General features: G+C 31.4%; 4 protein-coding genes across 4 annotated transcripts in view; 3 read left to right on the plus strand and 1 right to left on the minus strand.

Moving 5' to 3' along the window:
* LOC131847263 (guanine nucleotide-binding protein G(q) subunit alpha) overlaps positions 1-27,990 on the plus strand; it is a 206,907-nt gene that overhangs the window by 15,940 nt on the left and 162,977 nt on the right. Inside the window, exon 9 of the mRNA XM_059196791.1 lies at positions 3,319-4,225. Coding sequence (XP_059052774.1) covers positions 3,319-3,401 — 83 coding nt within the window. The 3' untranslated portion in view covers positions 3,402-4,225. The remainder of the gene's footprint in view (positions 1-3,318; positions 4,226-27,990) is intronic.
* Positions 6,790-8,733, plus strand: LOC131847294 (uncharacterized). The gene is given in 2 exon segments (XM_059196837.1): positions 6,790-8,547; positions 8,590-8,733. Coding segments are annotated over 2 exon segments (1,902 nt in total).
* LOC131847273 (lachesin-like) lies at positions 11,114-22,266 on the plus strand. The gene is made up of 10 exons (XM_059196804.1): positions 11,114-11,198; positions 13,678-13,775; positions 14,958-15,165; positions 16,071-16,226; positions 16,525-16,653; positions 17,940-18,077; positions 20,108-20,257; positions 20,529-20,615; positions 21,640-21,735; positions 22,101-22,266. The coding sequence occupies exons 1-10, from the start codon at positions 11,141-11,143 to the stop codon at positions 22,118-22,120; spliced, it is 1,140 nt and encodes a 379-aa protein (XP_059052787.1). The 5' UTR covers positions 11,114-11,140; the 3' UTR covers positions 22,121-22,266.
* Positions 25,161-27,143, minus strand: LOC131847272 (bombyxin B-3-like). Its single transcript, XM_059196803.1, has 2 exons — positions 26,839-27,143; positions 25,161-25,531 (listed from the first exon to the last, which is right to left on the minus strand). Exons 1-2 carry the CDS (start codon positions 26,999-27,001, stop codon positions 25,374-25,376), a joined length of 321 nt encoding a protein of 106 aa, XP_059052786.1. The 5' UTR covers positions 27,002-27,143; the 3' UTR covers positions 25,161-25,373.

The following is a 27,990-nucleotide window of genomic DNA, read 5'->3' on the forward strand; positions in this document are numbered from 1 at the left end:
ACTTATACACTTGATGAATTTTATTATACAATAATGCATAATTATATAAATAGTTATACATAATATAGTCACAATTGGTTGGTCTATAAAGTTTATTACCACTGCACTTTGTACATTTTAGAATAATAACTGTAAGCTGTATTGTATATTACATACATGTATTATTATTTATTATGCCGTATTTTATTGTCAGTCATACAAGTAAACTTAATAATTTTCTATCAACGAATTAAGCACTTTATAAATTAAAAATCATGGGCTGCAAATGGTAAGTGTATACATATTTATTATTTTTGTTATCTGTATAATTTTACATTTTAATCTTTCACTTTTCCATGTTCTATATTTACACTTATTAGCTATGCTTTTTCTGCTAATTGAGATATATAAAACAAATAATGAAATTGTCTTGCAAAAAATAATAAATGTTTTTTTGCTAGACAATATTAGTTTAATTTGTAATGTAAAATTGTTGTAACAAAACGAGCTTTGTTGTTGTGCTTGTTAGGCTGTTTTCATATCTATATATAGTAAAGTCGTAGTAGTCGTCTATAGTAAAGTCCAAGTAAGTAGTTTACGTAATAAACGTAGTATAATTTACAAATATAATCTTTTGTATGCACTTTATCGTAGTTTTTGCATTTGTACCGTATGTGTAGGAGAAGTAGTGCAAGTTGTAGTCAAATATCGTAAATATTTACGACTAACTTCCGAATGTAAAGAAACACTTTTGAACAGTCAGTTACATACTATCAATCTAATATCTAAACTAATAATGTAATCTAATCTTAATAGATTACATTATATTAAATTTAGTACGTATAATATAATTTAATAAAATGGTATATAATTATTAAAAATCATCCCATCTTTCTCAGTATTTTGTTTGATCTAAATGTAACAAAAAGGCATGCTTTTTAATAATTAAAATTACTTTCGAATTCGTCACTGACAGCTTATGTGTGTACTCTGTGAATTTTAACCTACGGGTTCGATTCCCTGCCAAAAAAATACATCGTCATCTCTTCGACATACCTACATAATAAAAATTCCAACGTATTAAACATTCTTAAAAAAAAATAAAGAGGGAAAAATCAAAATCATTACTGCAATAGTAAAAGGAACAAAGTATTCTGCTAAATACATACATGTCAATAAGTAAGTGAAAATAATGAAAACTCTCTATTTACATTTTTCAACGCATGCGACTCTGGACCTGACATATATATTTCGTTACTGCAATGCTGCAAATTATTTAGGAAGCGCCATACAGCGTCCTGGATTTTATGGAAGTTGCTTCTATAGTATATATTATATTTTATAGTATTACCAATATTAACATGCAACTGGTCATCAGTTTCAATTTCCTTGGGTCTTTTTGTTGTGTAGTTTTTGTCCTTATCTTTGTGTTGTGTGCTTTTGCATGTACTTTTATTTATTTTTGTTTTTGCATGCTGCCTTGGATATGTATAAAGATACGGAAAATATTAAGCTTGTGTTCTGCGCCGTCAAAGATACTATAATGCAATCTGCTCTCAAAGAATTTAATCTAGCATGAATTGTTATCTTACTAGCATGTTGTTAAGATATTAAATGTTTATTTTTATTAATATGGTATGTTCTTTTATTTCGACTCACAATCACACAATTTTAGTTCAGACTTCTCTATGTACTACCTGACCCGCGCAACTTCGTCTGCATCTCACTTACTTGACATTTATCTTTATATTTGGACCAATTTACATATTATATTTTTAAATTATAGCCTATGTTCTGATATATAGGCTATATCACTGTAAAATTTAATGAAAGTCCGTTCACTAGTTTTTATGTGAAAAAGTAACAAACATCCATCCATCCACCTCACAAACTCTCGCGTTTATATTATAGTATATAATAATAGCGCGAATATTAATAAGATATTATCAAGGATTTTTCAAGAATAATAATAACAGATATGTCCCACCAACTACCTACGATACTGTGAAGTAATCTGAGATTTGACTTAATAGCGAATTTTATGTGCTCTCTCGCGTTTCTACATAACATACATATTTTACTCATTTATATAGTGCCACAAATTTCTGATACGGTAGCCAGAACATAGGAACTAATATCGCCATTTTGAAATATATTGATGCAAGTCTGTTCTTGTGCTCGACGCAATATATTTGTTGCACAGCTATAGGAGTATTAATGTATTTGGAATAAATGCATAGTCAAATTTATTAAAAATGTTTTATTTTTGGTTTCTACGACGTAAGTATAATAGCAAGATAATATCTTATGTTATGCCATAATATGACATAATGTGGTTGTGTGTGTGTCTGACATAACATAACACCTTATCTACTTGTTACGAGGGACTATCGTGCACATAATTTCTTTTCATTTAGAAATTAGTTAGTTAATTGGCATTAAAAATACTAAAATGGTAGTCGTAAGTAGTACTTAACACAAAGAAAGATAATGAGAAATACCCTTTTTAGAATAGTATTATTAGAGTACTATAAATAAGAAATTTAGATGCGCTGTTTAATAAAAGATGAACTCCAATGTTTATTTTTCTTATTTTAAACCTACAATAAAAATGAAATCAATTTGCGACCTGCTCCGCCCTCGTACGAATGCATTACTAATATTTAAAATTCTCGGCTTGTCTGTGCTATAATATGCATGTACTTACTATATAAACATTCCTCTTGAATCAGTCACATATCAATTTCTTCACTGCATGTAATTATGTTTTTTGTCGGTACTGAGGCGGTCCATTAATTCCTAGTGACCCAAGCTACAATAGCTGTTTCAAAAGTCTATACAAAATGTATAATTTGCGTTGACTCAAGATATTTTTGTATGGAAATATTAATGACATTAATTACATGAAATTCCATCATTATCGTATTGTATTCACGTTACTACTACATACTTACTATGTTATGTAGAAGTTAATGCAAGTAATTTGGTAGTTATATATATGCTTGCATTTTACTGCTTTCAACCATTTTTCTAATTGTTACTGTCATAAGAATACAATAAGTCATCGAAATCTAAAAATAAAACGTATCATTATTTTTCGTTTCTTGAATGTAGAAGGTATTAAATCTACATGTCGTATCATGCTTCTCAACACAATTTGACGTATTGTAAGTGCAGTGGTTTCCAGTGACTATGTTATTACTTAATTTATATATTTAGCTGTATACAAAATTACGTTTACATTACTACTAATCTTTGAAGATAAGTAAAATGACCGCCTGCGTGGTTCGTTATAAATATGTCAATTACATTATTAATTTCTTAACCTCTTGTTTGCAGACACTGAAAACATCCGGTTCGTGTTCGCCGCGGTCAAAGACACAATCCTACAATCCAACCTCAAGGAGTACAACCTCGTCTAAACGTAACCAACGTGGTCACTGACACAAATCTGTGATTGTGTATAACACATAATTTAAACATCATCACTTCACGACAGAATGTGTAAATTCACGAACTGAGATCGGATGGACGAACTTATTCACCTTAAAATGTTTAATGAGAAAATAAGGATAGATTGTAAGTCATTTAACCCAAAACTAGCATCAGGTCGGGGCGTGTCCGTCGGTCGGTCACGCCCCATCGTCGGGCAACATTCGTTCTCGATCCGTCAATCCGAACGGATCGCATCACGACGCGTCAGGTTTTTTGACATGTTTTTTTATGATGAAGTTATTCACAATTTATGTATGTGTCTGTATCGGTGAATATTAAATTGTGCATTTTAAAAGTTATGGTAAGTCGTGGCCTTACCATGAGCTGCTTTTAGTCATTGTTTTAGGGTTTTGTAAAGTTTGTTGCCATAATATCTTTCTACATTAGTATACATTTTATTATGTCCAAACGGATGGATTTGAACAAACTAGTCCAATGAACTTACGCGTGTTTTATATCACCCTCATGGGTCGAGACAGGACTTCCTACTGATGTATCGATCGGGATGCTTCCGTGAAACTATTTCGTATTTATTTAAGTTATGAAACGTCTCGTAGAAGTGCGATCGATCCGGAGTTTTCGTGGTTCAGGAGAGGGAGGGTTAACATAGAGGGTTGGCTCAGCTCGGCCTGGACTGACTTCGTTGACATCACTGAGCACAGAAATTCTCCGTCTTTAGACGACACGTTCGAAGCTCAAGTCTTACTTCCATATACACGACTAAAGCGTAACCTCAGATATGTCGTATGTTGTATCAGTATGTTAATCATAGCACCTTCTATATAACCATCTCTCTCTCCACTGATAGAATGAAATTTATTATACATTATTATATCATTACCGTTTGTTCTGTTAGCTTGGGAGATTTATATATTTATTAATTGTATTTAAAGATTACATTACTTTTGTACATTGGAATTTTTGTTACTTGAATATATGTTATTATTTAAGCTGTTTATATTTAAATATGGTGTTTTTCTACACGAATTGACTTCACGCAAAATGTTTTACGTTAACTGTAGGCTTTGTGTACGCAGTGGTCTGGTGTATTCGGTTCTTTCCTATTATTATCCGTGTATGAGAATTCCATTCAGCTAGCCGTATGTCAAGTATAGGGAAATACTACGTTAGTTGTTTAAGGACATTTTTGATGCATTTGATATAAACTTTTTTTACTAGAAACCCAAGGGATACAATAAAGCGAATGTGAATTGTAAAAACCGAAACCAAATGTTTTTTGCACGGAAGCTTTTACCACATGAATGTAATATATTGTACATTTGGGTCTAAATGTGCTGAGTGAATTGAGCCGACAGTTCAGTGCCAAGTTTTGCTATTGGCATTTTTTTTATTGTAAACGTAAAGCACTAACTATACATATGTTTATAATTGTTTTCCATATTTTAGAGTATTTTATTGTACTATTATGCTTAGTTTAGTGTGTTGCTTCGTGTTACAATTTAGTTAATGACATATAGTAAGAAACAAAGTTTCTATTTTGATGATATATATTGTATAACATTTAACTTATTCGTTGTTGTGTCTTTACTTTATACATTCTTATTATCTAAGCATATCGAGACAGGTTAAGCGCACCGTGACATTCGATACTGTCAATAGCAAAACTGTATGCTTTAATTAAATATACAGCTGTCTGAAATGCTCAAAATAATGTGAAGTTGAAACTTAGCGCACAATATTGGAAAACTTTCTATTGATGTTACCCACTGAAGTGCAATCTCTGTGTATGCCCTGTACATAGAAACTATATTTCTTTTGTGCAATTGTACAGCAATATTGTGAACTAGTTTTGGGCCCAGAGGGGTCAGTGTGGCCACAGGCGTCGGCGGGGATGGAAGCGGGCGCGGGGCGGCTCGTGTGCTTTGTAGTCGTGAATTGTCGTTTTCGGCTGTATTTATACTAAGAAGCGGGTGGTTTGTGAATTAGATAAGTTTTATTGAATCGATTTTATATTCGTAAGATGGATTTTATTTAAACCCAGTGCGTGGTTTGGAATATTATTGCAAATATACAAAGCACATTGTATTTTGTCGTATCAGTGAGTAGTTTGTGGTTGGTGTGGCCGCCGCGCGCCCGCTCGCCCGCTCATTCGTATCTTCCTTACGAATGGACTGAATACGTGTACTGGCGTGGTTCTTACCTGTTTGTTTTTACGGTTGGGCGATGACTACACAAAATATTGCTAAACTATATTATAGTCTAACGTTGCTTTACCTTTTGCGTGAGATTGTGAGAATTTTAGCTTAAGTTCCGACTGAAGATGGATGCCTGAATGAAATATTGTAAATTATAATTTCTCATAAAATATAATTTTTTTCAGCTAAGCGAGTAGTTTTCTTTATCACTTTATATCAACTGCGCTGCAAAGGGGAAACTTTAGTTTTTGATAGCGGGTACCAGCAGTTACACATATATCAATAATACACATATATCGATAATCTACGACGATTACAAGACTTGAGTATAGAATTATGCCTTACAATTTAAGAACCATAGGTTCTTGTAAGAATGTCCATGGTAATGTTTTTTTATGTTATATATTTACCATAGTGATGGCACTCAAGCATATGAATGGTAAAATGTCCACATTTGTGGAGCGCCTTGAAATGTAATTGCGAAATTACTATTTATTCTATTTTAATGCGATTTTTATCGTAATTGCTTTAGTTCGTGCCATTAATAACATGGTTCGAACTGTAATAAAGACTAACAGATTAGCCCGATCGTGCTCGCATTACACATATACAAATGTGAAGTTTTAAATTATTTTCTGCCACAGAAATGTAAATAATGGAGAAATTAGATTATACCGTAATTTTGTAAGCAACATATACTTGAAACTATGTTCAACCTGTAATTTGAAATAAGGTAACTAATAATAATAATAATAAAAAGAGTAATTAATAATAAGGTACTATTAGACAAATGAGGTATATTCTCGCTCTGTTTATTTCTACGTCCTTCTAGTCTATAAGTAGACTTGGAGATTCGATGCAAACAAGTTTCTTTCTAAAATCCATATTTATAGTAACTTTGTTAGTTATCTCTAATAATCTGTTTCAACATTGAACAGCGACATGAATTAGTACTTAAATCTCCATTTAGTTTTTATGTTTACTTCACTTCCATAAAATAAAAACGTTTGTGATGGATAAATTTTATAGTTACTATCGGCGAAGGCAATCATGCCATACGCCGTGCATTTGCTATAGATATCAATCTACCGGCTCGGACTCATCACATGTCACACATTACAACCTCATAACAAATCATTATGTGCAATAAACTATCACCATGTTTATAAACACCGACGAATTGTTACCTGCAGAACAAATTGAATTGACCAAACTAGCAAGAGGTGCCGCTAATATAGCATATCACAACTTCGAATGGCGATATATAACGTTAGTTTTTTTTAATTCTGCTATCATTCATGGAGTTCAGAAATTTATATCAACATATGAAAAAAGTCAAATTATTGTACATGGCTTCGCACACCCACAACACGTACACCAAACACATCAATTCGTTTTATTTGGAGATACTATCACAGAAATTATAAACTTACTTGATTCAATGAGTGTACACGAATTAGATAATACAGGCAAATATATAATTATATGTGAATCAAAAATAAATGCACATTGTGATGAAGAAGAAGCTGCAGACGTCTTTTGGAGTCACAAAATAATAAATGTTGTATTTATAAAACACCACGCGAACAGTAAAGAATTAAATGGTTACGTCTACCAATTTGACAAAAACTGCCACAGTATAAGACCATACAAGTTGAATAGTTTGAATAATTGCCTAAATATTAATCAAACAGAATGCAAAGGAATGTTTCCTATAAAGTTGGCAAATTTGTATAAATGTCCGATTACAGTTTCAACGTTCGCACGAACACCTTACATGAAAATTGAACATGGCAAGCCCAGGGGCGCAGATGGCGATTTGTTACGTTTAATTGCCGACGGCTTAAATGCAACTCTTATTATGATGACCCCACGTCGTGGTGACGGATGGGGAAGACTTGGAAAAGACGGCTACTGGTTCGGATCATTAGCAGACGTTTATGATGATGTAGCAAATTTTTCCATGACTTCTGGAGCGCTAACTCTCTCCAGATTTTCCTATTTTCAAATGTCAATAGATTACTACGCAACGAAAATAGTTTGGATTACGCATCATGCAAGTATGAAACACTCATCATTAAAGTTGCTGTATCCATATAAAGCATCAACTCAAGTGGTGGTGATTATTAGTTTTGTGTTTGTTGTTATTTGTACTGTTTTTATAAGAAATCAATTTTGGAGCAAGTTCAACCAAAGCATTAAGTTATATGAGCCTATATTCTACTTTTGGATGATTTTTATGGGTTTGCCGGCTACATATCTACCGAGAAAGCTAAGAGCATTAATTATAGTAATGCTGTGGATGTGGTACTGTTTTTTGTTACGAACTACTTACCAAGTATTCCTTATAACATCCTTACAGAACAACTATTATTATGCAGAAATAGAAACTATAGAAGAGGCATACAAAGCACAATATCGCTTTGGAGGTGGCGCGGCTTTAAAGGACTACTATATAGATTACCCTTTAATATATGAAGGGTGGCAAGAGTTAAAGACCGCTGATATCATACCGACTTTACTTAAATTAAATGATGGACTGCAATTCGTGTTAGCAATGAATTTGGAAACCGCAACCGCAATAATCAGGAAATATAATATTAGAGCTCATATCTTGTCACAAAGAATAGTTAGCAGTCCCACCGTAATATTTTTCAAGAAATATTCGCCCCTAGCTAAGTCTGTTAACCACGTATTGAGACAATTAGTAGAGGCTGGTTTTCCAGATAAAACATACAAGGATAATGTAAATATAAAAATATCACGTAAAGATAATGTGGGTCATCAACCTATCAATACGCAAAATTATACTGGTTGTTACGTAATACTGTTCTTTGGTTGGATAATATCATTTTTATTATTTTTATTAGAGCTTTGCGTGAATAAATTGAATAATACGTAAAATTTATGTGTCAATGTAAGAAATAATATGCATTTTATTAGTATATATTTTCTGTAGACAAAGTTTCCTCACACTGTATCTTGTCTACAATATACAGTGTCCGGAATCAACTTCGTAATCAACGACATTATACTGAAACTGCTGCACCCACGCCACGTACCTAGTTTAGGGCACAACTTTAGTAGTGAACCATCACGTTAACTAAATATAATTAATCAACAAGAGTTTTACTATTTAATATTTTGTTAAAATTTAAAATACAGTCAGTATTTTATTTTTTATCAAAATATCCCCAATTTTTATTTTTGTATGCATATATGATAGTCGATAGCCTTATGTTTTAGCCTTGCAGCCAATAGTCACGGATTGTAGTCTGACACGATATCAAAGTTTGTATTAGCACGTACCTATTAGTGAAAATGTTTTTAGTGTAAGTAAAAGTATTTACAATCTATATTATTTATTATGTATAGTATTTACAACAAAAATATCTAAGTATTTTTCTCAGTAGTTTACAGTAGGTACTAGATTGCATTGTGTGAATTGTTCTGTATAATTAGTATTAGTATTATGTATAGTCACAGCAAATGATAAATTTATCAGCGGACTATAAAAATTCCTGTTATAAGGGTTAGGCGGTATGATAAAACGTACCTAATAGTCGCGTTTTGGAATACTATTTTTATGGTTCGGATGATCTAAAAATAATACACATCCATCTAATTCCCTTTGCGAATTAGAGACAGGTAATATTTGCTGACCAACCGATAAATAATACATCTACCTATAGTTAAGCAAAATTGTATGTAGTATTCATTTTAGAATTCAGCATTGTTTACAGTAAAGCCTCGACATCGGTATAATTAATCACCAACCTAAACCGACTTAGCGAGCCTGAGGGCGGAAGATTAGAATTCAATTGACATAAATACGAATTAGACAAGGCTACCTAATATTCTATGTAAAATAAATCTAAGAATATTAAAATAATATGTACATGTAATTCTTATTTAAAACATAATATTCCTGATAAAGTACTGAAAGTATTCTGCATTTTTAGGTTAGATAGACCTAACGCCTTCGATTTCTTTAAATAATTGGAATAGCACCAATAGAAACATTATCATGTGACGCCTGTTATACAACTAGTGCGATACCAATCAGGAGGTCTAAGATGTTATGACACTTCGTATCCTGTAATTTCACTGCTTAATCGAACTCTACAATCGAAAAAGCTTACAATGGTAGTACTTTCCGGTTGAAATAGCTGAGACCCCGCAGACGACTTTACAATGTTTGCCTCGGGTAATTAGATACTGGAAAATTAATAAACCTATGGCTAAAACCAAATCATTGATTTTATGATGTTAGTTTTTCAGGAGTGTCTTCCTTTCATACCTAAGATTTATATCCTGAAACGTTACAGGAACAGTAAAATATTACACATAAAAGTATAAAAGGGAATTAAAAATGAGAGTGTATAAAAACTTAGTTTTTTTTTGTGAACCATACACATTGTCATGCATCAAACTTATAATAGGTAGGTATATTCTATCATCGAAACACACTAAACAATGCAGCGTTTAATAAATCATACGGTATAGAATGATAAATATTGCTGTAGTTTTTTTTATAGACGCCCTACGCGAATTACTTCCAAATTATCGTAAAATTGATAAAGTTTTGCTTCTCCCCTTCTTAGTCGCGTCGCGGCGTCGTCACATTCCTTCGCCCGGTATTATATTTTAAGCAATTATTTTTCTTAGAATCGATTTAATAATGTAACTGTGAAACTAAAACAATTTAAGATGAGCGAAGTAAGTACAAATAAATGGTACGAAATGAACGAAAGAACGTTGAAGGCAAAATTTACAAAGGAAATTATTTTAAATATTAAAACAGGGCAATTTATTTGAATTGAATTGAATTATAAATAAATATTTAATCGAGTTTCTTACAATGGTTACATAATGTTTTGTAATTGTGATAATATAGTTTCTACCCATAATATATTTTATAAGGTAATTATGTCATTGATTTGATATCTATACATTGATTTGAGATCTATAACTGAACCGCTAACTTCAAAGAATAAGAGTAAAAATTTAAAAACTAATTCACGTTTACTTGATACCAGTAGTGAGTAAGAATAATAAAAAAGAAGTAAGTAAGGTAAAGTTTGAAACTTAAAACGGGGTAACTCGAATACAAGGGATATTGCGAGAAGGTATAGTCTGATATGTATAAAAACTTTCGAAACTAATTCTAAATTAGTTTATTAGTTTTGTTACACTGTTCTGGTCTGTTGAAGACACTGCAAGTCACCTAAGATATTTTATTCAATCAAAGTAAAAGTACAGTTGGCGCTTGCGCGTAGCGTTGCCTTTCTATCCTAGCAGTCGTGTCCGTCAGTTGGAAAAAATACTTGATAGGAATTGAGCGTGAAGTGATTGCTTTTCCTGAACTCGTAAACTCCTTCCGCAGAAAATTCTACACGAATGAATCTCAGAATATATAACAAAAGAAGTGATTTTTGTTCATGAATTTAAGAAACTTTATGCTCTACTTTTTAATTTTATACTCTTATAATTACCTAACTGTTGACAGTATGAATGTGTACAAGTTTATTGTTTTGGCTTTTCTATTTTGCATCATCTACGCGAAAGGTAATAAGAATTTGACTAATATATTTATTCTAGTATGTACCTAGTTATACTTTGGCAGCCGTCACACAATTACAACTTAACCGAGTATTTATAATAATAAAATATTCAACCGACCGAAAAATATATGTACTCCATTTCGAAGTGTTTTCAATATGCTAGTATTGTATAATATTTTCACTAAAGTTATATAGATTTCAGTGATACCTTTTTATATGGAATGGGTTAACTTAAGTTTTTTTTATCCAATTAATGTGACAATAATCTGATGGCACACCTGATAATAAGAGGCAACCATCATTTATTGTATACAAACATAAATAGCACAATCAACATCAGGTCATTAAATGACGCTCGTATGCGTCGTGGATTCCCATTCCGGAGGAATAGCTACAACATCTTACTAGGCTTTTGTTTATGGTATCCAAACGAACTCGCTCTCTCTTTTTAGCCACAAATCACATGATTTACCAAAAATACTTTAAATAGTAGTACCTATATTTTTGTAATAATTCGCTCCACATTACTAATTCCCGCATATGCTTCTATAAATTCTAAATTCTTACGATTTGTCTATACATTTGAAACTATCATGTAACCAGGAATACGGGTAGGTAGGTATATAATAATCAATTGCAATAATGTTGATAAGGTTCTGATATCCTTCTATCTGTCTGATATCTATCTGAGATCCTCCAATTACCTATATCCTTAACCGTACTAAAACTACCTACCTACAATTGTGAAAATGAAAATTTAATTGTTTTTAACGCACCATGTGGAAAAACTTTGAAATTGAGTGTACCTACCTCAAATCTAATATTATTTCATACCAAATTTTCGACATATTATCGATAGATAACAATTTAAAATTGAAGTGAAGCTACCTTACCGCTCTTTATTTGTCCCACTTATATGTGAACTTATTCTTTTACGTAGTGCATCGTCTAGACTTTCTTCATTATTATTACAAAGTCGCTATCTGTCCGTCCCTATGTATGCTTAAATCTTTAAAACTATGCAACGGATTTTGAAGCGGTTTTTTAATAGATTGTAGGATTCAAGATTAAGATATATATATATATATATATATATAGAATAGTATATGTACAATTGTACACCCGTGCAAAGCCGGGGCGAGTAGCTCATTTTATATAAATACTCAAAGACTACGACCTAGTCACCATGGCTAGATCTTTTTCACTGCATATCCAACAGTTATAAACATTACATCAATAATCAGTAAATAGTACGTATAGTTACTGAACAAGGTATAATTGTGCCCGACAGGACATTTCTAGGCTGTACAGTCAAACGTCCATTCCCTGTCACATCTTTAAAAAATATTTAGATGTGGTGAGGGAAGAAGAAATAATAAAGGATTTCGGGCTGAATGCATTTCGAGGAAAAAAATGATTGTTACATTTTTTGTGTTAAACTTTTAGGTACAGTTAAAGCTACAAAGTGTGTTACTTTATTTATCGTTTTCGCTATAAAGAAAGAACATCGAATGTTGTATATGTTTTGTTAAAATTTCATTTACCCTTTTTCGTAACGTAACGTTTTCTCCCATTGCTAAGCCGATTACGGACGAAAATGCGCGCGAAAGGAGAAAACGAATTGTCCTATCTCATTGAATTATGAAAACCCGATACTGATCGATCCAAAATAAATGGATACAATTTAGGTGAGTACTTTCTAAATAGACATTTAGTATCTAGGTACGAGATTTCGTCAAATTCGTTGCTTATTTTATTATTAGTACTTATTGTAATTCATATAATCATTGTAGGTAGGTACTTACATATACTACGTGACCTGAAAAAACACGAATTATGTCTTTGTATTAGAATATTTATCGGACGCCTTTTCAGCCAAATAAATAAAGTAGACATCTACTTGTGCTTACCTAGATATAATACGACTTTATGCTCTACTAAAATGTTGTAAAGCTACTTAGTGAAATATTTTTATGAGAGTTCTAAAGGAATGTTGAAAACAGCTAAAGTTAGTACTACTATGTAATATTATATTATCTGTGGTACTACTATATATTATTCTATAAAAATATCAGCTTTATTTTACTAATGTTTAAGAAATAAAAATAATGTTTGGAATAATATATTTGGGATGATTTTAAAAACACATAACATTCATTCTCTTTTTAATCGAATGAACGTCGGAACCCAAATTTCATCCAATATTATTTTTGTAAAAAATTAAAGTTTATGTTTATACAAATTTTAAAAATTCAAACACAACAGAATCATTATGATGTCCCTAAATGTCGTTTTAATTGAAAGACGTGTCAGAAACTCATAGGATACCTACTTAGAATGGAGATAGGGATGTTAATTGCTGTAGGTATTTGGTAGGTATTGTAATACTTTCTACAGAATATACAAATTAATTTAATCAATACAAAATTAAAGTGCACTTTATTTATTTGCATGTAAGTGCTTATATAGATACCGTTTTGCAGATGAACCGAGATTCTTGGTGTATGGTACGAATGTGACAGTAGTAGTGGGCCGGGACGCCGCACTTACCTGTAAAATTGAAAACTTACAGAACTACAAGGTATTATAATAATATTACTTTTTTAACTAACGATATACTGGAAATTTATTCTTTGTTTCTATTCATTGGAATTGAGTTTCGAGTTAATCATTGTAAAAAAGTTTATAATGTACGTTAAGTTTATCCTGATAGGATCTAAATCTTCAGTTGAATAATACTAAATCACTTTACTACCATAAAACATGAACGTGAACGCAATTTCAAGAGCCAGTACTACCTCTTTGTTGATTAAATACCTGATCCATTGTTTAAACCCTTTGTGCAACATGAATTATCTTAAATGTTAATCGTTCACATCCAATGAAAGACCCTTTCAATGAACTCATTAGCAAAGTTCCAGCTCGTTTGCACCAAATCACGATTTAATGATGTACCTATATTGAATCCACAATGGAAACGGGCAATTTTATAATGATATTAAAATATGTAATTAGCAGAGTAAGTCATATGGTAAGTATTGTATACTGAAATGATTATGTATTTTGACTGTAATTAAATATTATATGATTTTTAATTAACCAATTTGTAGTTTCCGTTTTAATCTATAGTGCTATTGAGAGCGTCGGCTTTGTGACCTAGTGGTTTACTACTCCGACTTACACCGACTTACTTAAATGAACGTGCGGTAATATCTGGCGGAAACAGAACAAAATACTTTAAGAGTCAGTTTATATTTTTAACTGACTCTCCAGTAAAGGAACCGAAAAATAATCCGATGGCATGCAGTAGGCTCACCTTCAGCCACTTTGAATTCAAATATACCCAGCGAGCGAAATGTTACGTTCGCCTTGATGTTTGATACGATATTGTCACCGTCTAGAAAAAAGACTAATCCTCCAAAAAAGGCACTAATTCACATATAATTTTTATGGTTTCGCATGCATTTTCTAATGATTTCCGTTTATTCTATAGTTTCAATTCTTCGGATATATAAGTAGGTATTTCAGTACATATACGCGACTTCAGATTTAACCATGCTTAATTTATTTTGAAAACATTACTGTAATTACATTGCCTTCTCTAATTTTCCTGTATATATTATATATGATTATAATTCTTCCCTATATAGAGAAACGTACATACGTATGTTTTTCTATTTTGTGTCCTAAATATTAAATTAGTTAGATTATTTCTGAGCGTGATTATTTTTATTTTCTTACAAAGCAATTTACTTTTCTCTAGGTGGCATGGTTACGAGTGGATACACAGACCATTTTAACCATAGGTCCGCATGTAATTACAAAGAACCATCGGGTAGGTGTCAGTCATGGGGATCCACAGGCGTGGGCCTTGATTTTAAGGGACGTACGGTTTTCAGATAGAGGTTACTACATGTGTCAAATCAACACCGACCCTATGATTACACAGACACATCATGTTCAGGTTTTTGGTGAGTACTTTTATGGATTTTAAAACAACAATAAATAAATAATAATGAATGTCCCAGTCACATAAAAATGAAAATTGCGACAATAAGTAAAGTCTTTCTTTCTGTCTTTCAAGTACCCACTCACACACACAGACACATACTGCTCTTACTTGATTTCGGCCCGTAAGTGTAGTATACGTCACAAAGCGTAAAAATCTAGAAAAAGCTGAGAAAATAACACAATATAATAATAATAATATAATATTATCCAATAAAATACTTTTACATATGTATATATAACTATACTTTAGAAATCATCCTTTTATACGTTCGATATCATAAATGTACTTTAGTATCTAACAATAAATAACTATTATTAATAATAATAATCCTGAATAATTCACATAGCAGCAGCAGTAGTCTAGCTTCGAGCTAAGCTGAGCTTGTGTTATGGGTACTGATATAAATACTTACTTACTGTTTTGTATGAATACATAGTACATAGAAAATATTCAACGATACAAATAATCATACACAGGAATAAAATTGTTACCGAGCGAGAAATCGAACCGGCGAGATTATAAAATAAAGCGGTGTGCTAACCTGCTGGGCTCACCAGGTCATCTAACATGTCACGAACTTCTACATATTATGCATGTATTTAATAATAAGCAGTAATAAAACAGTTTATTTTGCTATTTTCCTTTTATCTGTCCATTAAATATAATAATGAAAAGCATTCTAGTAATAATTAATACTCATAACATCCGATAAAAGTGGCTCTACTTTTTCCTTAAGTACCTAATTACGTACGTACTTAGTAACCTGTAAACAAATATAGAATCTATTAAAAATTTACGACATAAAAGCCTTTCTGTACCTACCTACGTAAAAGTAAATGATACGATTTTAATATTTTCCTTTAGTGCCTCCAGATATAGTCGACTCTGGGAGCAGTGGCGAGGTAACAGTACATGAAGGTGATAATGTTACGTTGTACTGTTCCGCCTCGGGTACACCCCAACCTACCATCACCTGGAGAAGGGAAGACTCCACCGAAATAAGAATTGAAGACCAAAATGGCGCGTATTTGTTTTCGTCATATAAGTATTCATCAAAGTTTTATATATTCTAGTAGTGAAAAAATTTACACTAGTAAATAGCGATTTATACTAAATTTGTGTACATAAAAGCTAGATACCTAAGTTATTTCAAATACCTAGATTTCCAAGGTCGCTCTTTTTGAAAACTATTTCTATAATAAGTTCTCAAATTTAGTCGACTCTATATAATGAAATTTATTATTTATATATTTTCTGATAATTATACCAGAAATACTTATGATATCGAGGCTATTAGTTAATTATAAGTATGTTGCAGTGACCAAATGGAGTGGCGTTTGGTTAAACATAACCTCAGTGGGGCGTGAACTCAACGGAGCCTTCCTCTGTATAGCCACTAACGGAGTCCCCCCTTCGGTTAGCAAGCGGATTCTTCTACATGTATTATGTTAGTAAACTGCTTGTGCTACTCTACTTAGAGATTTTACTTTTAGAACATACCTTTGTGGCAAAATAGCATATTGTTATTAGTAAAATGAGGGAGTTTCTATAATCTATAGTCTTCAGGAATATTAGGAGTGCGTAGGATCAAAAGTATTCGATATTTGTTGGCAATACTTTGTCGGCTGTTTAAAGATATCTCTGGCATCTTCTTCATCTTACGACATGTGGTATTTTTATTGTTAAAATTTATCTATATCATTTTGTATCACAACAAAGTTAGCATTATTTTCTGTAGTGTGAGAATATTTTGCTTATTAGAGGTACCGATTTAGAGTAAGACGGTAAAGGAACACCACATTATCGATATTTGATTCTGCATTTTTTCTGATGAGATATTAGAGACAACTTATATTTATGCTACATACATTTGTTAAATTTTAGTATCAAGGCAATTTTGCTGTTGTAAGCAATCTTTAGATGTTACCGTGGAATATACTTGTTACCAGTTACTTTATTTATTCCTCTCCATACAAAGGTCCCAGTATTAGAGATCGTTACTCTCGATAAGGCCGTCCTTAATAAACTTCATTTTGTTCCTTTTGTTACATGTCGTTGTCAATTTTTATTTAAATTTACGTAATATAACTAAATTTTGTTGTAATTTTGTTTTAATTCTTTCTATAATATGAGGAAGATGTTGTTTGTTTATGTCTTGACGGCTTAATAATATCACTGTAAAATGTTGCATACCCAAACTTGAATTAGGTCACGAAAACAACATGGTATATTTTTTTTCCAGTAAATTGATATAGGTAATGTAAGGTAAGCATGAAAACAATCGCAAACAATATTATGTAAGTACATTTCGTCGTGATGTTAAATATATTCTATGTATATAGGTAATTAGCATTTATTTACACAATACCTGTGTAAAGTGAGGTGAGAAACCTCATACCTCACGAAGCTCTCTAACACAATTCTCTTTAATAAACTTAAGAGCTTTATGTATACATGTTTATACAAAAGCTCTGTAATTTTCCACCAAACAAGAGTTGATGTAAAATATAAGCTTTTGTCTAGTTATCTATCCACGGGGGTCTATTACATTTAGAATAATACTGTTTCCTTAAAGATTTTTTTGCTTCCAATTGTCGCGGATTCGAGGCCGCGCACGATGCATACATTTGTGTACATGAAATTGTTATTATTGATTTTTGTCTTTAATGTATGTATTTAAAAAAAAATATATTTCTATACTCAACTACAAATAATTTAATTATAAACAATCAGGCGCCCCCTCCGCTAGTATGATGCAGAAGATGATAGGAGGTTATATCGGCGACACCGTACTACTACGATGCAGAATTGAAGCTAATCCAATACCAGACGTTTACTGGACTCACATTGATGAAAATAAATTGACAGATCGTAAGTAGTAACACTAATTAATAGTAATTAAGTATTATACTAATCTAATTTAGTACTAATCCTCGTATGGTACAAACACATGTTTGTATCGGTCTGGGCATTTTTTATGTATATTATGTATGTATTTACAAAAAAATGTATTTATGTATTTGTATCAGTTGTATAGTAATAATAATACAGGCTCTGTTAACTTGGTGTTGCATACTGTACTGGCTAATCAGTAATGTATTTTTTATTCTAAATTTGTATTTAAATTTATAGTTCTTTTATTATACAATTTTGTTTATACTTCAACTTCTTAACAATCATACCTATGTAAAATACCTGTATTCCTAGTATTTTTCCTCTATTTTCTATTTACCTAATTACATAATTCATAATTATTATAAACAATCGATAATTTAATTAACTTAAGATTTGTACGCTTGATATAAGCAGATTTTGCAAGGGCCATGTTTTTGTATAACATCATATATGTATGTACCCAAAATCTATTGCAAATATTTTTTTTATTATTATTATTATTATTATTACATATAAAAATAAAACTACAACACTTGGGACTAGACGACGTTGTGTGAATTATTACCAGAGATAAAAAAATGAGCACTACCAAAATAGTTTTTATAGACTTTGAAAAAAAATTTAAAATTCTAAAGTCCTTATTTTAGACGGTCGACCACTACCCATTCGTCATTGTATAAAATATATAAATTCGATGGCGTAGAATTCTCCGAAGAAATAATTTACAAATATATACTTTTTCTTATATATTTTTTTAACCCACTAATTATTAAAACTTACCTTCGAATTGAGAAACTTGTAATTGGACAGTCAGTTAAAAATTATTAGTGTTGAATGCAACATGATTATTACCTTAAACCTTAAACTTAAGTATCAGATCGCCTATAATTCATTGAAGTCACGAAACGGTTGATGGTAAGGCAACGTTGAGAGCGGTCATCCCCTGGGGTTGTTGTAGTGCCATGTTAACTCAACCAGACCGTGCGTTGGATGACAAATTAATCCGTAGTTCAACTAAGCTGTCAATAGATACGAGTAGATATCTAACCAAACGTTCAACTGGCTCGAAATCTAAGTTTGGAATCTATTGATTGGTCATGAATTTATAGCTAACCTGCCGTCTACACCTGAGACATTATAACTTATTAATGCTCTTAAAACTGAGATTAAAGTCAAATGTTCTTAATAAAACTTAAATCTGTTGCATTTATTTTTATATCACTTTAATCTTAAATAGATTGGGAGCGAATAACATTTACCATTTATTTTACATATTGATATAAATAAAATTGGAGAGTTTGTTCCGGCTATTCTCTGAAATGGCTGGACCGATTATGACAGGACTTTTTTGACACGTAGCTGATATAATAAGGAGTAACTTAGGTTACTTTTATTTTAGTTGAAGTTAAATTCCACGCGGACGAGGTCGCGGAGGCAGGTAGTTTAAAATATGTTTACCGTCATCATCATTTCACCCCATCAATTACATTAAAGTATGTTGTTACATAGAACTGTGATTTGTTTTCGTGTGTTATAATTAAAATTTGCTTCAATAAATACATAATTAATTAGTAAGGTACTTGTTATTCATTAAAAAGAAGAACCAACAAGGCGAATGAAAATTACATTACTGTCATATTGTGTTAAATACCAATCGAATATTCATAACAACAGGTTTATTTAATTCTTCTGCCATTTTTGCAATATGTGAATAATAACTCTCCTTAAAGATTAGTAGGATTTAACTACTGGATTAGAGTGAAGATGTACATACTTAGCAACTGCTCTGCTTACATTGGAACTAGATGGCGTTATATGAATTGTTCTGGACTATTTATTATTCTTGTATGACACATTGCCCTAGCCATGAAATAGCGCTGTATTATCTTCTTAATTATCTGACTTTGTGTGACTTTTTATTGTTTATAAAAACAGGATTGTTAAATATTACCTTCTACAAATACTTCTCAGCACTTGAGACTTCATTCTAACCTAACTACTTACAGACACTAAATATCAAACAAGCATAATATCAGTAAGTTATAAACATACAGCGACACTCAAGATTAACAATATATCTCGTGAAGACATTGGCCCATATTATTGCTACGCGGAGAATTCGCTTGGCTCTACGCGAGATGACGTAACACTTTATAGTAAGTCGTTTTTTATTAGTCTTTAGTTAATTTAAGACTTTACAGGAATTTTCTATTAATTCTTAGTGCTATTTTATCAGAGGCAGACTGTACAAAGTTCTCTGCGTAAATTTGAACTCTTTACTGTAATATGTGTTTCTTATGTAAAATGAGATTAGGCTGTGAAATTACAGGATAAAAGCAACTAGCAATGAAGTTTTATAATAATAGGTATTTATTATAATGTATAAACCCCTACTAAAGTATTTTTTGTGATTACTTATATTTTTAGCTCTTGTCCCAACAACTGTGATAAGTTCTACAAACATAACGGAAGTTATAATCGAAGAACCGACGACGCTCATTACCCTACATCCATGTAAGTGTTACTCGTTTTTAATCTTCATTTATATTATACTAGCCGCCACAGCCTCACACGTTTGTCCATTTTTTTATAGGTACCAATAATATTACCTAGTCTTGTACTGGCGTTATCATCGCATATTTTACCATGAAAAAGTAGTTTTTGTGGCATACTGTAAGGATATATGGTATCGTTGATTTTTTTTGTAAATATTGATGTCCTCTATAGCACTCAGGTCACTTTGCTCTATTATCAATCATTTCTTCAGTCTACGCGATTAAAATCGGATTAGTAGTACCGGGGATTACGGTGAAATTCACAAACCTGATAAATAAATAAATATGGAGGATCACTTATCAAGATAAAATAGTAAATTTAAACCAAATTTACTACTATTTATAAAAAAATAATTTCATAGAAAGAAATATAAAGTAATATCGGGTTTAGTCCCCAACAAACATCGTGTCCTACATTTTTATATATAAGGCCTTTACACACAAGTCGTTATCGTAGCCTGGTATAATCGTAGCTGCGTAGATATACGATACGAAGATACATAGTATGATGTGCGTAGCAATCTTTAGGATTACCCCGCTACGACTCCAATGCAAAATATTTATTCATATCATATGTATAAAAGTATTTGACGATTAATAATTTATTTATGAATAGATTTCAAGGAAACTTTGTAAATCGATAGACCCTAATAGCAATTACACCTAATACCACCAAAATATAAAATACACAGGAGTCATTGTACTTTTCTTAAAATATCGCTAATTGTAAGATCCGTTACTGAATATAGCATAATATATCTCCAATGTTTTAGAAAAACAATATAGTAATTATGTAATAAAAGTAACAAATGTATTGTTACTTGTAGCAAATCTGAGAATTTCTGTGAATAGGAGTTGCGGATATTAATTCAATATACATAGTTAGCAATTCTCGCAGTTGTTAATATTTAAATGAGTTGTAGATTTAAAATTAAAAGTTACAAATGTAGAATAAATAAACTCAGTAATAAAACTTATTTCAGATGCTGAATTGGAAATGAAAGAGGCTGATCCAGACATTTTTTCCGTTGAAGACAATTTTGTTGCAATACTTAGTCGACATCAAATGCAAAATTTAGGTAATAATAAATTCATTATTTTTTTATGTTATGTTATAAATTATATTGACTGGTTTTATAAGGATTATATTTTTCTTATTTATTTCTCCATCTTTATATTATTTATTTTTTATCACCAATATCTGATCTCAAGCAACAAAATTCTTATTGTATTTCATTAAACAGCCTAGAGCGTGACATTAAAATCATTTCTATTGTCCAACTAGTAGTGGAGTGCGTTAGATCGCAGATCGCAATAAGACCCATTTTCTCATAGTACACAATTCGTTCGTTCGTTTTTATCCTAAACTTACCTGTTCCAATCATATCCTTTTATTTTAGTGCTTATTGAAAAAGTTAGTTGAAAACAGGCTTATTTTTGACAGATCTATCGCCAAGTTCGTGACCAAAGAACAATGAAGACCACTGGTATTTGTGGTCAGCCACGCCAAGAGTTTCATCATCTACATGGACAATTTATGCAACTCTATCTATAGCCTACCATACACAAGAGTGCAATTCAATGTTGTAAGGCAAATGATCATAATTAATCGACAAATTATAAATAAGTGAATGTACAAACATATTATACATTGCTACACAATGTTACAATAACGAAATGTCTTGTTCTCGAAAAATAATAGATAGGTAAATGTCCAAATTGCACTAATATTAGTTGGTTTACGTAATTCGTAAAGGTCTCGAAAAGTTTTTGTACATGGTCAAATTAAAAATTGTGTGACATTACTTAATAAACGCAGTGCAGTGGAGCGCTTACCTGAAATGTATGAAAGGGAGTCAATAAACAATAAAACGTCTTTATGATTGTAGAAGAAGTCTATAGTAGGCTTTTTTCAACATCACGTATGGTGTTGGCCGCTGAAATCCTTTACAGCTTCACACGATGAAAATGGGGACGAATGCAGAGTGCACTCTAAACCTGCGGAACGACTTAGGAGCAGTTGTTTTAAATCTATATCTTCCCGGTTAGTGCATATTATTAATATAGTGAATCAGGTCTTATGGAGGGCCACATCTGCCTGACGGTAACGACATTAGTCTGAAGGCGCCGCTGGGAGTTGGTGTTCATACCGAGCTACAGACTGTCGTCATTTTCAACCATAGCCTGTAGCTCTATCCCGTGATAGCATGGGACAGAGGATCGATCGAAGAACAATTGTGGGTGTGGAAAGCTGAAATTTCCTTATTTATATATATTATACTTAACTGAAATAATAGACCATAAAACTACGAATTGTATTTCATTATCTCCGATCATGTTACGATTCAAGCTTCACTTTATATAATTTTTATCAGTAGTTAATATTCTATGTGTGTAGTTCTGTTATACATCTCAAATCTCAAAACTCCTATTTTGTTATGTTTATTTTAGCTATTAACAAAAAATGATGTACCTAGGCGAGATAATATCCGTTAAATTTATTATTTCTTTACTTTATCTGAATATAAATATATGTAAATTTACATAAGTGTATCTAAGTATTCTAGTATGTACAGCTACTTATATTTTTTTAATTCTGTTTAGCCTATTAAAGAAATACAACATTGAAATATTTTTTCATTCCAGTATAACTATAAACTATAAGGATATGCGTACCTACACAACTACAATAACATTGTTTATACAGAGAAGGTGTCTCATACACTAATATACCTATAATAAAATCCTAATCGACCCATGTCATTCCCAAATTAAAAAAAGTCGTTTTTAAATATTCTGTTTGTTTCTCACTGTACGCTAATCATAGAAAAAGCTTAACCGTTTTGAACTCGGGATTTACTGATATATTCTATAATACTTTGTATTTGTTTTATTCCAGTCGATTTACAATCTAAAAAATATGAGTTATTCCGACTAGTACAAATACTAAGATGCTGTTTCAGATAGTATTTAAATGTAACTGTATTATAAATAATCTATTTTCACCAAAGGCCGGTCAATGACTGAAATTAAGTACTATTGCTCATACATACCACTGTTCTGGCTACAAGGTTCATTTAATTTTTTTTTATTTATTAATTTTCATACATATAAATACGCGACTAGCTGCGACGGTAAACTCGATAATAGTCGCTTATAGACAGCCCCCCGAAGATCACAAAATACATACATACATATGTATATCGAGACGCCGTAGCTTCCTGACTTTATTACTTTTCAAACGAAAAGCGAATCCATATTAAAAATGGCTGGATCTACCTGCTGCGATCCTGTTATACAAGGGCGCCTGCTGTATATTTTAATAGAAATGTTTTGGTCGGGAATTTCATTGGGTTTTGTAAGTAGAGAAAGCGCCGAAGCCGATATTGCGTATATAGTTTGGGCTCGATCCAGTCAATATCTACTGGCACCAATATCGGATGCAATAAAAAAGTTATGAACTTTTATCTAAACCGTTCCGAATCGAAAGTGAGCCTTATTCTATACATTCAAACATATATGATACCAATAAGAGCATAATGCATCAGCATTAGTAAATCTATTCCTAATAATAATAATAACAGAATAACATTTCTTTATTGGAATTCAAAAATAATACTTTACCCTACCCTATTTTAGATTATTGTAAAGATGTTACATGAAACCGATAGAAATTAATAGTTTAACAATTTAATATATGTATTATGTATTAATTTACATAATCTAGCGATATATACCAATTTTAAATTGTTAAATAGAAGATAAATGCTTAACGGTTATCGATTTATATAATCGTGTTCTAATTAGGTGTACATAAGCCTTTTTTATTTCAGTATATGTCTCTATGGTTTATTATAATATTACACTATTTCAAAAGCTTCGGAAATTGTATGTTTATGTTCATAAAATATATTTTAAATTTTGTTAGTTTATTATAAAATCTGAGATAACTCGAAGAAAAGTGTTATCATTTTCCTTATAAAATAATATGAAGATATAAACGGTACCACTGAAATGACAAATATATAGGTACAAACTAACCAAGATTACGTTATCAAAAAATAATATGAACCATATGATATTTTGAAAAGCTAATTTAATGTTTACTAATAGGCATACATAGTACTTGGCACTGCACACTAACAGACATATTGTACGTTAATTTTTTAATGTAGTGTTGTAAATAAATAAATTGAAATTATCTAAATATCGTATTATTCCAAAAATATTGTTTGAATATTGTATAATTATAATCATGCACTTGTTAGATTACAAATCAACCCGTGTAGGGTTGATTTGTAACTAACAAAATGATTAGTTATAAAATTAATTGTATATTCATAATTTCATTTGTTAAAGTTCGATTATGTACTATCTATAACAAAAATAATATTTTAAAGTTACGCAAAAAAAAATATATAGAAATGTTAAAAAACAATAGTTAAATGTTAATACTATTCATATTATTTTGAAATTCAATTACTTTACGGAAAATTATACCTGTACCTCCAGTTTTAATAGGACTACTATACAATACAATTTAAGATAGATACATGTTTATCCTATTTTTTATACATATTAGTAGATAAAATATCATTTGTATTATAATTGTTATGTTGAGATTACTTTATATAATGCATCAATATAATGTTAAGCTATATTACATTCACAATTGGTAACGTTAGTCCCAATAAATGAGTGACCTTGCTGTATTAGTTTAGCAATAACTGAGTATGACGTCAGTTGTACAAGGGTTGAGGCAACAATCATCTACCAGACCGCGTTTGTTCTTGGCCCATCGTGCTGCGTGGACCCCGTGCCGTCCGCTCCATAGCCACGTCGGTTCCTCTGGTTTTTGATCTTCGTACTCCTTTGCTGCAGATTATTTATATAATACAATTATTATATCCTGATTTTATGTAAATAAAATGATATAGAAGCTAAAGGGTCACCTAATGAAATGCCAACCGTCTATCGTACACCTATTCGAGCCATGTGCATGACACCCATTGTACCCAGCGTTGCTACTCTGTAATTTCACTGTCATATCTTACCCTTCAACAAGACTACAGATCATAAAGCAAGAAGCGTGGCGCCATGGGTGAAAAAAAGGTACAGTAGATAGTAAGTAGGTATATGACACCACTTTGTACAAAATCTGCTACCTTACAATTATGCTAACATTCTCAGTTAGAATAGAATGTGTGGTATGGTAAAAGGCGAATAGGAATATTTCCCTAATAGTCTTAAGCGCTAATACTTTTTTGTTGGAAAGGCAAACAGGCTGATAATACACTTGATGGAAAGTGGCAACTGTGGGTTACATATTGTAGTAGATGCATGTACAGTTATTACGACAGCGATATGCGATCTGCTATGCTAGTATTCAAGTATACGTTTCCATTCCAGAGCTTTAATATGCCATACTTTCGTATTCTATGATTTTACTGCTATAATCCCCTTTTCAATATTAGACACTGTTTTTATACTAGTTGAAACCTGATGCAGGTGGCTTTATATAAAATCTACCTCGTTAATACATAAAATAAAAGAAGGAAACTAGAATACACTACTGGAAGCTGTTACTACATTCTATACAATTATCTAGTAGGAATATATCCGGGCCCAGTAATGTGATCATAAAAGGCTGCTATACACATGACCATCCTTTAAATTATAAATATCAACGTTTTTATTGAAGTACGAATTTAATAAGTTCTGCATGAAGCTAAAACATTTGATTTTTGGAGGATAAGTTGATGTAACTTTCAATAGTATACATCTCAGAATAACACTTAAAAACTAGTATAATTCACAATGGGATTCCTATATATGTAGCTGCTACGATGCTATCTGCTCTTATCATGCTTGCTACGTATAAGACTATCTGTATTTTTTTTTAGTTTTTACTGGTATTTTTTTTTTAATCTTACCAAACATAAACGTGAAAAAGAAGTAAACATTGTAATTCATTACAATTAATATTCCAAGCATATTTACGGAGTAGGAGTCTGACTATAGCTGTAATAAATTCAATAAATAAGTGAAAGTAAACATCTTAAAATGTACAGACAAAGATGGAGTCCTACATAGTATACCGAGAAATAATTATCAGTCCTAAGGTTACAATAATTACCTGAGAAAACAAACTTTAATTACTTTAATTTAAACGTAATACTAACGCTCGTATGAGTGGGAGGAACTCCTTTTAAGAACATATTCAGCTCCAAAGCACAGCAGAACCCTTGCCCTGGCCAGCTCTGGTCCACATAGATTCACCTTTTCTTCATCTGCGGCTACATTAAATAACAAAGCAGCAAGGCAAGATAAAATTGCCAACTTCATGCTGAAAGTCACTTTAAAAAACGAGTTAAATAACTAATTCGAAAAGCGGGTTATACTAATACCGCATGAATTTTATGGATTGTTTTGTAAATTTTTTATACTACCTTACCAAAGATGTCACTTATATCACGTCTAAGCTAGGAATGAATATACCTAGATATGAGTAATTTGTATATAAAACCCACCCTTATATAGTATCCTGACCGGTGTTAGGTTTAGACTACATTACTTGAGAAAGCGTGTATTGTAATTCTTTCTCATTTGTTAATATAGGTACTCTACATCCAGATAAGAAATAAGTTCCAGTTATAAAACTTTCCTTTTCCACAATATCACAAATAAATATTGTAGATAACTTCACATGATTAAGTTGGTACTTGAATGCTGGGTGTTCTAAAATATGGTATAAATGCGGATATAGAATTTATTGAAGAAAGCCTGTTGAAAACATTTCAAAATAGTTGCCTATTTAGTATATTAGTGAACTTGTATTGTATTTCGCTAACAAAATAAAAAGTAGATGATATTTTTTATTTAAAATTACCAACATATAGTAGGTACGTATGGCTAACCGTTATTTTTACAAAAGTAAAACTATACCTTTGATTATAATATTTTTATTGTGGTTAAAGCAATAAAGCTTCAAATTACATGGTAGCAAATTGATAATATCTACTTCAAAGTTACCTATGTATTTTATTTTTCATATCATCTTTACTAATCATATATGTGTAATAAAATTGTGTCTAACATGAGCATACCTTTATTTTCAACTCATCTGATTCCATGAAAACAACTTAATGAATGGTTTTTGATATTAATTGATGGCGACAATAATTATTCTATGCGAATCATATGAATGAACCTATCTCAAATTATATGTAAAAAAACGTTTTAAACGCTAGAATAATTACTTATAACTTTATGCCTCTACGTATTAGACGAAATCATTACCATGAATTTTAAATCCATGGTTTGATCAGACATGA

Source organism: Achroia grisella, unplaced genomic scaffold (genome assembly GCF_030625045.1).
Source record: "Achroia grisella isolate CSIRO2021 unplaced genomic scaffold, CSIRO_AGI_Agris_v1 utg517, whole genome shotgun sequence".
In the NCBI taxonomy this organism is placed as follows: domain Eukaryota; kingdom Metazoa; phylum Arthropoda; class Insecta; order Lepidoptera; family Pyralidae; genus Achroia; species Achroia grisella.

What these genes read in the sequence shown, in the direction of transcription:
- LOC131847273 (XM_059196804.1), top strand. Translation starts at nt 11,141, where the DNA reads ATGAATGTGTACAAGTTTATTGTTTTGGCTTTTCTATTTTGCATCATC. An exon ending in TTGCATCATCTACGCGAAAG is followed by an intron (nt 11,199 to 13,677) that starts GTAATAAGAATT and finishes ACCGTTTTGCAG; the next exon opens with ATGAACCGAGATTCTTGGTG. An exon ending in TGAAAATAAATTGACAGATC is followed by an intron (nt 18,078 to 20,107) that starts GTAAGTAGTAAC and finishes AACTACTTACAG; the next exon opens with ACACTAAATATCAAACAAGC.
- LOC131847272 (XM_059196803.1), bottom strand. Translation starts at nt 27,001, where the DNA reads ATGAAGTTGGCAATTTTATCTTGCCTTGCTGCTTTGTTATTTAATGTA. An exon ending in TTCCTCCCACTCATACGAGC is followed by an intron (nt 25,532 to 26,838) that starts GTTAGTATTACG and finishes AATAATCTGCAG; the next exon opens with CAAAGGAGTACGAAGATCAA.